We start from the raw sequence: 14,225 nt of genomic DNA on the forward strand, positions 1-14,225 counted from the left end.
TCACCCTTTTATTTTAGAGGCTATCCTGGGCAGTGTGAGTGGCTCTAATTTGCTGGTAATCACATTGCCCATCAGGAGTCACGTTTTTGGGGTAGAACTGCACAACTGGACAACCAGAGACCAGAGCTGGCTTTGACCTAGACTGACCATGTAGAGGAGAGGGAGGGGCAGCAGTATGTATCTGGAAGTTTTGTAGTCCAAAAAAGAGCTTTCAGGCACGGCCATGAGGGGTCCCTGAGAAGCACAGAGGCTGGCTGGTCAGGAAGTGTAAGGTGGGCCAAGTGTGAACAAGGCTGGGACAGACCAGAAGTTGATTTGAACTTGGGGACAGGATTATGATGAGGTTTAAAAATTTCCAAGGAGCTAACGAAAAAAAATTTTTTTAATGTTTATTTACTTTTGACAGAAAGAGACAGAGCATGAGCAGGAGGGGCAGAGAGAGAAAGAGCCGCAGAATCTGAAGCAGGCTCCACGCTCTGAGCTGTCAGCACAGAGCCTGATGTGGGGCACGAACCCACGAACCATGAGATCATGACTTGAGACGAAGTTGGATGTTTAACTGAGCCACCCAGGTGCCCCTCAAATGTTTTTTCTTACGTTATATGAACCAAATGCCAATTAGTTCCAAGCAACTACTTTCCAAGGTAATGTTTGGGATGTTTGCTTATTCGCTACTTAATTCAAATTCTAAAGTCATTCACGGAACCAAGCGGACAATGACTATAGAGCCTGCAAGGACATTTCAGTGTGCACATAGGGAAGAAAAACAATGCTTAGCACTTGGGGCCACAGGAGGGTGCTCTGAGCAGAGGGAGCGGGCTCTTTTGGAAGGAGGCGTTAGGAACAATTATAGACCCACAAAGGAAAATGCCAACTGTGGCTGGCTTGCCTGCCCTATCAGCAAGATACTCAAAGCTGGGTTACTGACAATATGAATCCATGTTTCATAGGAAGGAAAAAAAAAATCTAGTTATATCTGAAGGTTTCAGGTACATGAGCAACCAGAAGGTTTTAATGGTTTGGAAATGCAGATAATGTAGAAACAGTGATCATTTTCATGACTAAGAAGAAAGAAAATCAACACATAGCAAATTCCCACTTAGCTGGAATACAAACAATCAAAAAGGCCAAACAGCAGATTTTTGTGTGATGTCTATATAATGTACCTCTTGCTTTAAAGAGTCCCTAATACCAAGGAAATAAGTGATTATCAGGGATTTGATCTAAAGAAACTTAGTTATGCCATATGCATTTATATCCTGATTTCCTTTAAATTTTACTGTCTTGTTATTGTAATATGATAAATAACTCAAGGATTTCAGAGTGTGAGGAGTTTTTATAGGTAGAAACCGGAGCTCAGAGAGGTTAAGTGACTGGATCAGGATCCCACAGCTAACCAGGGGCAGGCCAGGGCTTTTGGGCACACAGTCAAGGAAGTCTCGAGATGGGGCTGTCAACGAAGAGAGACTAAATTACATAAAATATGATTTTCATTTATAAATATATTTTAATATAACCTTTTTCTTTAAAAAATTTTTTTTAACGTTTATTTATTTTTGAGACAGGGAGAGACAGAGCATGAACGGGGGAGGGTCAGAGAGAGAGGGAGACACAGAATCTGAAGCAGGCTCCAGGCTCTGAGCTGTTAGCACAGAGCCCGACGTGGGGCTCAAACTCACGGACCGTGAGATCATGACCTGAGCCGAAGTCGGACACTCAACTGACTGAGCCACCCAGGCGCCCCTTTAATATAACCTTTTTTTGAAAATCAGTAAAAAAACATAAATGAAGTAGCTCTCAAAAAGATACAGATAATAAATAAACTATAAGCCACACCTTCTCCACAAGACCATTCTGGATAACTGGAAGTTTCCCAAATATTTGCAGGGAAGTCCAGAGTTGGAATAAATTGCAAGGCATTCTTGGTGCCCATCTAGAAAAAAAAGAGTCTTACATTTGATGAATGCCTACTATGGGATAGAGACCATGCTGAGAAATTTTATGTTTATCGTCTCACCTAATGACAGGTTAAGTGTTCACCCAATTGACCTGGATGAGGAAACCCCAGCTCAGGATCACACCATTCCTTGGCCTTCCTCCATTACTTGGTACATAAACTTCCCTCCCTACACCAGTCCCAATTACCAATTTGTCCTTTTGCTTCTAGTATTGGGATCTTTCTACTTAAGATTTCTTAGGGGTGTGAAGAGTGATACTGGAGCCTTTCATGTGGGTACATAAAAAAGAATACTAATGTGAAAATGTTGAGCGCTTATGCAATCCTTGCTATCAGCTGGCCGCTCTCCTGCTCTGCAGGGTTAACAGCAGATGTTTCACAAGGGACTGGATCTGGTGACCACCCTCCCCTCCAAGCCCCCATGACTTGTTTGCATATTTGTTTCTTATGTTGAATTTGGATGCCTTTCTGTGGAGCAGGTGCTTGCTCCACTGCTTCCTAGTGTCTTATACACAACCTGCTTTTATTTATTTATATTATTTTCCAGGCCTCTGGAGGCATTTGGATTTGTGAGCCCTGGGATTTAATGCTAGTTTTACTCATTAGCACCTCACAGCAGGGTCATAGGGTCTCTGGCTTCTTTCAGAGTTGCTGTGAAAAGCTGATGAGTTGCTGTGGGTCACTGCGCAACCCTGGAGCTCTGTTCGCATACGCTGTGGATTTGAGTTGTACCTTGGGAAATTGTGCAGTGCACAGCCTGGCCCTAGTGTTACACACTGTGCAGATGCACAAGGAAAGATTCTGGACCTGAACACAAAGTGTAAGGCTGCTCAGTGTTACCCTTCGTCCCATGTAAATGAAGGGGAGGTACGATGATGGAGGCAGTGGGGTCCTTGGGTGGCTCAGTTGGTTGAGTGACCAACTTCGGCTCAGGTCATGATCTCATTGTTTGTGGGTTCAAGCCCCACGTCATGCTGTGCACTGACAGCATGGAGCCTGCTTTGGATTCTCTGTCTCTTTCTCTCTCTCTGCCCCTCCTCCACTTGTGCATGTGTGCGTGTGCTCTCTCTCCCTCTCTCTCAAAAACAAATAAACATCAAAAAAAAAAAACAAAAAACCAACAGGGGGAATCAGTTGGACTATGTCCAAATTACTCCTACAAAAAAAAATTAAAAAAAAGACTACAGAAATAGAGGAATTGTATCCACAGTTCGAAGGGTGACCAATTTAATATTCTGTCATTATGAAGCCCATCTTTTGAGTTCGTCCAGCTTAGGCTGTCCAGCTGAATGTCAACTCTCAACAGAATGAGTCCAGATACTAGTGTCCCTAAAGTACAGACATAACTGTGCTCACTGAAGTAATTAAGAAACATGAGTAGGGTATTTTCAACAATGGTGAGAAAAGCAAGTTTACACTTCTTAGAATCCTACCATATTAACTGTGAAAATTACTGACTCCTTTAACTTTTCCCCCAAGCAAGGAATGCGCTGTGAATACTTTCATTCTTTTACTCTCAAGGGAAATCAAGTGCTCCTTCAACCATCTGAAAGAGAAAAATCATAGCCACGAGTCCCAGTGACTCAGATCGCACATCCAGGACTGTAACAAACTTTGGCTATACTACTCAAAACCTGAAGAGTAAGTGAACTAGAAACTATGAATGACTGTGACATTCAGTTCCCTTCAAGAAAGACACTCTGCTCTGATTCATGCCTCTGAGATTTTAAATGCATCACATAGAAACTGGCTATGCCACAAACCTAACAGTGTTGGTGACTTGGACATCAAGCCCTTGGGCAGGAATGTGGGCCAGGGTCCACCTTCTAGCACCTACTTAGACAACTGTCTACAAGTTAGTAAGCCTCCACGAGCAGCCACACAAACAAAGCAAACTACTATACCTCCTCAGGCAAGCTGACCACCAAGTCATTTTTCGTCTGTCCAACCAGCGCCTGCCAGAAGTATTCACTGCATGCGGCCAGCACAGCCCGGTGGGCCCGGAACTCCTTCCTTTCCACGATCAGAGTCACGTCACAGAGAATATCCTTTTTCCGTTGGTCATTGAGGCCCAGGAGGATGTTGGTGCAGTGGACTGTGGACTCATACACATACATGGGGGAGTCAGGCTTCTCATCCACAGACATGCCGTTCACACCCTGAAAGAAAGAAAGGCTGGGTCAGCATAGCTACCTGAGTCGGATACAGAAGGTGAGAAGAACATCATGGTTCCTGTGTCTCACTGCCATGAGCTAGGCAAAAGGGAGAACTGTCCATTAGCATATTCATGATCAGCATAATGAGCTCACAAAACATCTGGAAAGTCACATTCAACAGCTGACTTTTATACTTTCCACTTACTGGATCCTTTTACTTTACGGAAAACAAAGCCAAGTCTCTTAAAACACCCCAAACATTTAAAACACATACGCACTCTAAAACTTGGTAGTTTTGATTTTGTTAGCCAACCGGAGAGGAACTTCCACATATGCATAGTCCCAATTCAAGTATTAATTGAGCTTTGTGTTAAGGGGAAATGAATCATTTTAAAGTATCTGCAATGCTCTCTTGATGAAGTACATGTAAGCTCTTAGGTTGATATTTGGCTAAGATGCCAAGAAGAATAGGTATCTGATCACAAGACACAATTTAACAAGTGAGGTAAACTGTATGTGTTCCAAAGTGTAGATATGGCCAGCTATTGCAATTGCCCTCTGCCACTTTAAGACAAAGCAGAGCGAACATCATGCTACTGTTGCGCATGAAAATCTCTTGAAAAGAATTGTGTGTCATTATCCCAGCAGACTGGATATTCATCCTGATGAAGGAAACACAATATATCACATTAAGAGTCACAAGAAAGATGTATTCCACAGTGAAGATTACTTTTACAAAAGGGTTCTTTGCTGTAAGAAGTGTCCACTGATGCACTCTAAACAATAGTATCTGTAACTAATTTGCATAACATAGTTTTTCAGTAATGTCTTCTACTAGTATGGATTCCAATAAAGTTTTATTTTCTTTTTGGCTTCATTCTTATTTTAATAACTTTAACACACAATAAACTACATGTATTTATAGTGGGTGGTTTGATAAGTTTGGCATATAGCCACAACCGTGAAACCATTAATCACGATCAAGAGAGGGAACATAGCCTTCACGACCAAAAAGTCTCTTTATGTCCCTGAATAGTCCCTCCCTCCCACCTCTCTGTGGTCCACCCCCTTGAAACAACAGTTTTGCTTTTTGACACTATATATTAGTTTGCGTTTTCTGTATCTTATATAAATGGAATCATACAGCTTATATTCTTTTATGTCTGGCTTCTTTGACTCAGCATAGTTATTTTGCAATTCATCCATGTTGCTGCATGCATCAAACATTTGTTCCTTTATTGCTGAGTAGCGTTCCATCGTATGGATACAGCACAATTTTTTATCCATTCATCTACTGGCAGAAATTTGGATGTTTCCAGTTTGGGGCTATTACAAACAAAGCTGCTCTGAGTTAGTGTATAAATCTTTGTATGAACATGCTTTCATTTCTCTTGTGTAAATTCCTAGGGGTAAAATGGATGGATCATTTGGTACATGTAACTCTAACTTTTTTTTAAGTTTATTTATTTAATTTGAGAGACAATGAGCAGGGGTGAGGCAGAGAGAAAGGGTGGGGGTCAGAGGATCAGAAACAGGCTCCATGCTGACAGCACAGAGACCAATGCAGGGCTCAAACTCACAAACCAAGAGATTATGACTTGAGCCGAAGTCAGTTGCTTAACCCAATGAGCCACCCAGATGCTCCTATAAGTCTATTAAAAAGTGACTGTCCCTGTTTTACACAGTGGTTGTATCATTTTGCATTTCAACAGCAGAGTATGAGAGTTCCATCCTTGTCGCCACTTGTTATACTCAGTCTTTCTAATTTTGGCCATTCTAATAAGTATTCTGTTATATCTCTTTGTGGTTTTAATTTGTTTTCCTCTAATGACTAAAGATGCTGAGCATCTTTCATGTGCTTATTTGTCATCAATTTACCTCCTCTGGAGAGATGTCTATTCAGATTATTTGCCCATTTTCTATTGGGTTGTTTCCTTGTTATTGAGTTTTGAGCATTCATTATATATTCTGGATACAAGTCCTTTATCAGATATGTGATTTGAAAGTACTTTCTCCAAGCCTGTAGCTTGTCTTTTCTTTCTCTGAATAGTGTGTTTTGAAGAGCAGAAAGTCTTCATCTGAAGAAGACCAATCAAGCAATTTTTCTTTTATGGATCATGCTTTGGTGTCATATCTTAAAAAAAAAAAACTTGGCTTAAACCAAGGTCACATCTTCTGTACCTAATTTATACCTAATGTATATATTTTTAATTTTTTAAATGTTTTATTTATTTTTGAGAGATAGAGAGAGACAGAGCATGAGTAGGGGAGGGGCAGAGAGAGACAGAGACACAGAATCTGAAGCAGGCTCCAGGCTCTGAGCTATCAACACAGAGTCGGATGTGAGATCATGACCTGAGCTGAAGTCAGACGCTTAACTGACTGACCCACCCAGGTACCCCTATACCTAATATTTTTTAATGCAATTACAAATAGTTTTGCTTTTTAGTTTAAATTCATGATTTTTCATTGCTAGTATAGAGTAATGCAAATGATTTTTGTGTATTGATCTTATATCCTGCAGCTTTGCCTAACTTATTAATTCTCATAGGCTTTTCTTTTTTTTTTTTTGGTACATAACATAGATTTTCTACATAGAAAATTATGTTATCTGTGAATGAAGACATTTTACTTCCTTTCCAATCTGAATGATTTCAACGTCTTTTTCTTGCCTTACTGCATTGTCTAGAACCTCTAGTGCAATGTTGAATAGAAGCAGTAAGAGCAAACATCCTTGCTGATGTTAGGGGAACACTTTGTCCTTTCACTGTTATTTTTGATGGTAACTATACAGACGCCCCTATTAAGTTAAGGAAGTTTCTTTCAATTCCTAGTTTGCTGGGAATTAAAAAAAAAAAGATCAGGAATGGATGGTGGATTTTGTTAACTGTGTTTTCTGCATGTATTGAAGTAATCACATAGTTTTTCTTAAGATGTTAATATGAATAATATGATTGATTTGAGTATTAAATCAATCTTACATCTCTAAAATAAACTCCACTTGACCCTAATGTACTTGTCTTGCTATACATTGTTGGATTCATTTTTCTAACATTTTGCTAAGAATTTTTGCATCTATGCTCAGTAGGATATTAATCTGTAGTTTTCATATATATATTTTTTCTTTTTTTTTTTTAATTTTTTTCAACGTTTATTTATTTTTAAGACAGAGAGAGACAGAGCATGAACAAGGGAGGGGCAGAGAGAGAGGGAGACACAGAATCGGAAGCAGGCTCCAGGCTCTGAGCCATCAGCCCAGGGCCTGACGCGGGGCTCGAACTCACGGACTGCGAGATCGTGACCTGGCTGAAGTCGGACGCTTAACCAACTGCGCCACCCAGGCGCCCCTATATTTTTTCTTAAAAAAATTAATTTATTTAAATTCAACTTAGTTAACATACAGTGTAGTATTGGTTTCTCACATATATTTTTAATCAGGGTAATGCTGGTCTCACAAAATGAGTTGGAAAGTATTTCTTCCTCTTTAATTTTCTAGAAGAGTTCTTGTAGAATTGGTATCATTTCTTCCTTAAACATTTGGCAGAATTTACCTGTGAAGTCACCTTGACCTGGAATTTTAACTACAAATTCAATTAAAAAAATTGTCATATTCATTATCAAAAAGTTGTACATTTTCATTATTTTCCTTTTAATATCAGAATCTATATTGATGCTCACATTTCTGATATTGGGAATTTGTGTCACCTTTCTTTTCTGATCAGTTCAGCTAGAGGTTTATACACTGAATCAATATTCAAGGAACTAGTTTTTTTGTTAAGTTGATTTTCTTTATTGTTCTGTTTTCTCTAACATTGATTTCTCCTCTCATTGTATCATTTCTTCTGCTTACTTTAGATTTAATTTGCTCTTCTATTTATATTACATTTATTATTTTTTAAATTTTATTTTAACTCCAGTATAGTTAACATATACTGTTACATTAGTTTCAGGTATAAAATACAGTTATTCAACAATTCTATACATTACTCAGTGCTCATCATGATAGGTGTACTCTTAATCCTCTTTACCTGTCTCACCCATTCCCCCTCTGATAACCATCAGTTTGTTCTCTATAGTTAGGCATCTGGTTTTTGGTTTGTCTCTTTTTTATTTTGTTCATTTGTTTTGTTTCTTAAATTACACATATGAGTGAAATCATATGGTATTTCTTTCTCTGACTTATGTCACTTAGCATTATACTCTCTAGATCCATCCATGTTGTTGCAAATGGAAAGGTTTCATTTTTTTTATGGTTGAGTAGTATTTCATCACACACACACACACCACATCTTCTTTATCCATTCATCTGTCAATGGACACTTGGGCTGCTTCCATAATTTGGCTATTGTAAATAGTGCTGCAATAAACATAGGGGGGCACATATCCTTTTGAATTAGTGTTTTAGTATTCTTTCAGTAAATACCCAGTAGTGGAATTACTGGACCATATGATAATTGTATTTTTAAATTTTTTACTAACCTCCATACTGTTTTCCACAGTGGCTATACCAGTTTGCATCCCCACCAGTAGTACATTAGGGTTTTTTTTTTTTTTCCACATCCTCCCTAACACTTGCTGTTTCTTGTGTTTTTGATTTTAGCCACTCTGACCAATGTGAGGTGTTATTCCATTGTAGTTTTGACTTGCATTTCCCTGATGATGAGTGATGTTGAGCATCTTTTCATGTCTGTTGGCCATCTGGATGTTTTTGAATAAATGTCTGTTCGTGTCTTTGGCCCATTTTTAAATCAGATTATTTGTTTTTTGGGTGTTGAGTTTTATAAGTTCTTTATATATTTCAGATACTAAGCCTTTATCAGATAAGTCATTTGAAAACATCTCTTATTCAGTAGATTGTCTTTTAGTGTTGTTGACTGTTTCTTTTCCTGTGCAGAAGTCTTTTATTTGGATTAGTCCCAATAGATTATTTTTGCTTTTGTTTCCCTTGCCTCAGGAGATATATCCAGAAAAATGCTGCTAAGCCTGATGTCAGAGAAATTACTGCCTGTGCTCTTTTCTAGGATTTTTATGGTTTCAGGTCTCAAATTGAGGTCCTTAATCCATTTTGAGTTTATTTTTGTGTATGGTGTAAGAAAGTGGTCCAGTTTCATTCTTTGGCATGTAGCTGTTCAGTTTTCCCATCTATTGAAGAGACTTTTTCCCATTGCATATTCTTGCCTTCTTCGTCAAAGATTCATTAACCATTAATTTGTTCTTCTTTTCCTAGTTTCCAAAGGTGGAAGTTGAGATAATTAATCTGAGATCTTTCATCTTTTCTAATAAAAGCTTTAGTGCTATACATTTCACTCTAAGTAATGCTTTAGCAGCATCTCACAAATTTTGAAATGTTTTTATATTCATTAATTTTAAAAGCCTTCTAATTTTCCTTTTGATTTCTTCCTTGATGTATACATTATTTGAAAATGTTATTTAGTTTCCAAATGTTTGAAGGAGATTTAAGATATCTTTCTCTTACTGTTTTCTGATTTATTTATTTATTTAAAAAAATTTTTTTAACGTTTATTTATTTTTGAGACAGAGAGAGACAGAGCATGAACGGGGGAGGGGCAGAGAGAGAGGGAGACACAGAATTGGAAGCAGGCTCCAGGCTCTGAGCCATCAGCCCAGAGCCCGACGCGGGGCTCGAACTCACGGACCGTGAGATCGTGACCCGGGCTGAAGTCGGACGCTTAATGGACTGAACCACCCAGGCGCCCCTGTTTTCTGATTTAATTCCCTTGTGGTCAGAGAACAAACTTTGAATGACTTCAATCCTTTTAATTTACGGACACTTGTTTTATATCCCAGAATATGGTCTATCTTGGTAAACATTCCATATGTATTAGGAAAAAAATGTGTGTTCTGCTGTTGTCTGGAGTGTTCTGTAAATGTCAACTAAGTAAAATTGTATGATAAGTATTGTTCAAATCTTCTCTACCTTTGTTAATTTTCTGTCCATGGGTTCTATCAAGATATTGAGAAGAGGCACTGAAATATCTAACTATAATTGCATATGTGCCTATAGGTTTTTGCTTCATGAAACTTAAAATCCTGTTATTAGATGCACACATGGCTAGAGTTTTTATTTTCTCTTGATGTATTTATTCCTCTACCACAAAATGACCTTTTAATTCCTGGAAATATTATTTGCTTTGAAATCTAATTTGTCTGATATTAATATAGTCATTTCAGCTTTTTCTGATTAGTGATAGCATACTATGTCTTTCTCCCTTCTTATCTTTTTAACCTATTTGTGTCTTTATATTTAAAGTGTATTCCTTTCACAGTAATTTTCATCTCCGAAAACTGTGGTTGTCATCTCTAAAAATTCAGTATGGGTCTTTTTTAGATCTCCCATATCTCTACTTAAGATATTTATTTATTTATTTATTTATTTATTTATTTTTAATTTTTTTTTTCAACGTTTATTTATTTTTGGGACAGAGAGAGACAGAGCATGAACGGGGGAGGGGCAGAGAGAGAGGGAGACACAGAATCGGAAACACGCTCCAAGCCATCAGCCCAGAGCCTGACGCGGGGCTCGAACTCACGGACCGCGAGATCGTGACCTGGCTGAAGTCGGACGCTTAACCGACTGCGCCACCCAGGCGCCCCTCTACTTAAGATATTTAATCACTCATGGGGCACCTGGGTGGCTCAGTCAGTTCAGTGTCCAACTTCAGCTCAGGTCGTACTCAGGATTCATGAGTTCAAGCCCCACATCAGGCTTGCTGCTGTCAGAGCACAGCCCACTTCAGATCCTCTGTCCCCCTCCCCTCTCTCTGCCCCTCCCCGGCTTGCGCTCTCTCAAAAATAAATAAAAATGTTTAAAAAAAGATATCCAATTACTCCTCTAACTTTTTGAACATTTGGAATACTATTATAATAACTAATTCTGTTAATTCCAACATCTGTGTCAGTTCTGGTTTAGTTCTGATTGATTGATATTTTTCTTCATTATTAGTTATATTTCCCTGCTTTTGTGCATGCCTGGACAGTTTTGATTGAATGCCAGACATTGTGGATTTTACCTTGTTGGATGCTTGATGTTTGTGTGTTCTTATTAACATTCTTAAACTTTGTCCTAGGACTCAACCCCTTGAATTATGGGTTTTCTAGTCTGGCTGATAGGAATGTGTATTATTCCTGATCCTCTGTGAGCTCTGAGTACTGTTCCTTCTAATTGTTTTGGGTGACTGTTTTCCCATTTTTGTTATTTTTCTAACACACATATGCTAATGAGTACTCTGCAGAATATTTAAGGAAACCCTCTGCAGATCTCTGAAGTTTTCTCTCTGTGAAGCTCTCTCTTCTTTGCTACTCTGCTTTCCAAAGTATAGCCACCACACTCTCTCCAGACTATTAGCTCTGTCTCCTTAGCTCAGGAGTCAGTCAAGATCTTCTTTGGTTTCTCTTTCCCCTGTCATTGTCTGGAAACACTCTCAAAACAGTAAGCTGGGCTCAGCTTATTTTCCTTCTTTTAGAGACCAATGTCCTTTGTTGCTTTGTGTCCAATGTCTTGAAAAGCATTGTTTGATATATTTTATGTTTTTATAGTTGCTTCAGGTGGGAGTAAATTTAGAAAATCTGGTACCTGTTATTCCCTCTTGGCTGGAAGTAAAAATCCTTGATTTAGTCTTTATGTTATAGGTACACCAAATATGTTACAAATAATAATTTATCACATGGCTAAACATACAGTGTAAACTTCACTTACTATAAATGAAGATTTGTAATACCTACTTACAAAAATATTTCTGCAAAAAAGAAATTTTAGTTCTTTGTATTACAATAAAAGATGAACTATCTGTAAGCTTTATTTTCTGGAATCATTTTTTGTGCAATAAGCACAGCTTTTTATTTATTATTATTTTTAAATGTTTATTTATTTTGAGAGAGCAAGTGCGAGAGAGAGTGAGCATGTGCATGCAAGGAGGGAGGGGCAGAGAAAGGGAGAGGGAGAGAATCCCAAGCAGGCTTCATGGTCAGTGCGGAGCCTGTGCAGGGCTGGATCTCACTACCACAAGATCATGACCTGAGCTGATATCAAGAGTCGGACACTTAACCAACTGAGCCACCAAGGCACCCCGAGAATAGCATTTTAAATGAGACAATTCAGTTACAATGACCATTAAGCCATGGAATAAACCTGAATTTACATGGCTTTTGTCTTTATGACTAGTTAATTGTTCCTAAATTCTTTTTTTAGTAAGAAGACAAATATTTCCTATCCTGGCTTCTTTTACATGAAATGCTTCCAGGATTTTCTTATCTCCCATATAGGGTCTCAAGTCTGATTTATTTTCTTCATTCTTAGTTCTCAAATTATTACTCTTTTTCCAATCACATTCAGTTTTCTCAGTCAGTCTGTGGAAATTTGTTTATTTATTTACTCATTTAAATCACAATGGCTTACATATAGCAGGCAGTATTCAAAACTAGGTGGAAAAATTAATGTTCTACAATGTAAATGTTATACTCAATTCATAAGAAGGAGGAGATTTATAAGAGATAGTTCATTTTTCCAATCCATTTGTTGTGTAATTGATATTAATGCACTTAACACCAAGAAGCCAGAAGCTTGCTATAAAGGATTCATAGTCTACACAAAATGAAAGAAAATCTAAAGAGAAATGAAAGTGAAGTGCGGTGGAAAGAGGAATATACCAGAGATCCAGGTCTTTTCATCTGGCTCTGGCACCGACCAGCTTTGTGGATTCTGGATAAACTGTCTAAATTTCTCTGGACTTGCTTCCATATTGGTAAAAGGAAAAATCTGAACTAGAGGGTCAGCAAAGTTCTCACATATCTACAATTCTAGGAGTCTTAGAGTCTATAAAATACCGTATTGATCACACAAAGTGGGTCACTGTTATTGTAGTTGAGAGAAGCTAGCTTTCTTTGACCTTATAAAGACCATTTATATACCTTCTTTTATTGTTGTTGATGTTGCATGGCTTAAAAAAAAAAAACCTACCTCTGAAGAGGTGGTTACAGGGAATGGGGTAGACAATATGCAAGGAAAAAACAATGCCTTTTTGGAGAGAAGGAACCATAATCCCAACCCCTGCTCTCACAGGTTCCAAGTTAGGAAGGTCTGTCTGGATACACCATGATATCCCTGAGTAAATGGAGGAGAACAAGTCCCTTGAGGTGAAATTACCTTTCAGAAATGGAGAATCCAAATCTAGGAAGACATTTAGTGCAACATGGAGAGCTGATGCTATTAGCTCTTTCAGTTCTGGACATCTTAACCCATAGGTTTATTCTGGGAACCATGGCTGAGTAACGGAGTATAAACTAAAAGAATATGTCACCTGGGAACCCAAAGTGCAGTTTCACTGAGGTCCGAGTGGGGGCCTGACTGCTATAGAGCAGCACTGGGTAAGGGTCTACCCTACTAGGTGGGGAGAAGTCCTAAATAGTGGTGAAGCCAAGGCAGTGAGTGGACTCTCAGATTCCGTTTCACAAGCAAGATGGTTTCTTTCTGGCTTTAAGACAGCTGGTAGGAGGGGGCTCATGAGATGACTCAATATCCTGCTAATAGGGCAGGTTTGGGAAAATAAAGGGGTTGTAGCAATTTATGCTCCCAGAGTCAATGAAGACACTATGAACATGAACTGCTTTTTGGGTTAAACCTTCCAGAGAGTTTTAAGACACTTAAAACAGATTAGATCTGTTCGTTAAATGGTATAATCTAAAATCTATCATTCCCAGGAAGCTGTTGCTAGACTTTAACCTGTCTGAGGATTTTCATGCTTTTATTACATTATTCCTGGATAATCCTTCCTTATGCTATGCCAGCACCACTTTCTTCCTCTTGGCCTTTACATTCCTATTGGATCTTATCACACCCCTCACTGTTGGCCCCTCTTCAAGCATAATGGAACATACTGTTTCTTCTTCTTTTAGAAATCAGTCAGCCTTTCTCATCCTCCAGTTATCATGGGTGCTCTTCTAGGAACTCCCTCCAATTTGTTTTTGACTCACCAATACCAACCTGAATTCTGTTTCTCCTATCCCTGCATTATATCCCACTGAGTTTCTTTTTTTTTTTTCATTTGCCTTGCTAATATTAATTAAAAAACATCCCCCTGCCCCCAATGCAGCAA

General features: G+C 38.5%; 1 protein-coding gene across 4 annotated transcripts in view; it reads right to left on the reverse strand.

Moving 5' to 3' along the window:
* BACH2 (BACH transcriptional regulator 2) overlaps positions 1-14,225 on the reverse strand; it is a 356,919-nt gene that overhangs the window by 74,856 nt on the left and 267,838 nt on the right. For all 4 annotated transcript variants that reach the window (XM_040474177.1, XM_040474178.1, XM_040474176.1 and 1 more), the window contains one exon: positions 3,862-4,116. In XM_040474177.1, the coding sequence (XP_040330111.1) occupies positions 3,862-4,116 (255 nt within the window). The remainder of the gene's footprint in view (positions 1-3,861; positions 4,117-14,225) is intronic.

This window comes from Herpailurus yagouaroundi, unplaced genomic scaffold (assembly GCF_014898765.1).
Source record: "Herpailurus yagouaroundi ecotype Mexico unplaced genomic scaffold, PumYag 139, whole genome shotgun sequence".
Lineage (NCBI taxonomy): Eukaryota > Metazoa > Chordata > Mammalia > Carnivora > Felidae > Herpailurus > Herpailurus yagouaroundi.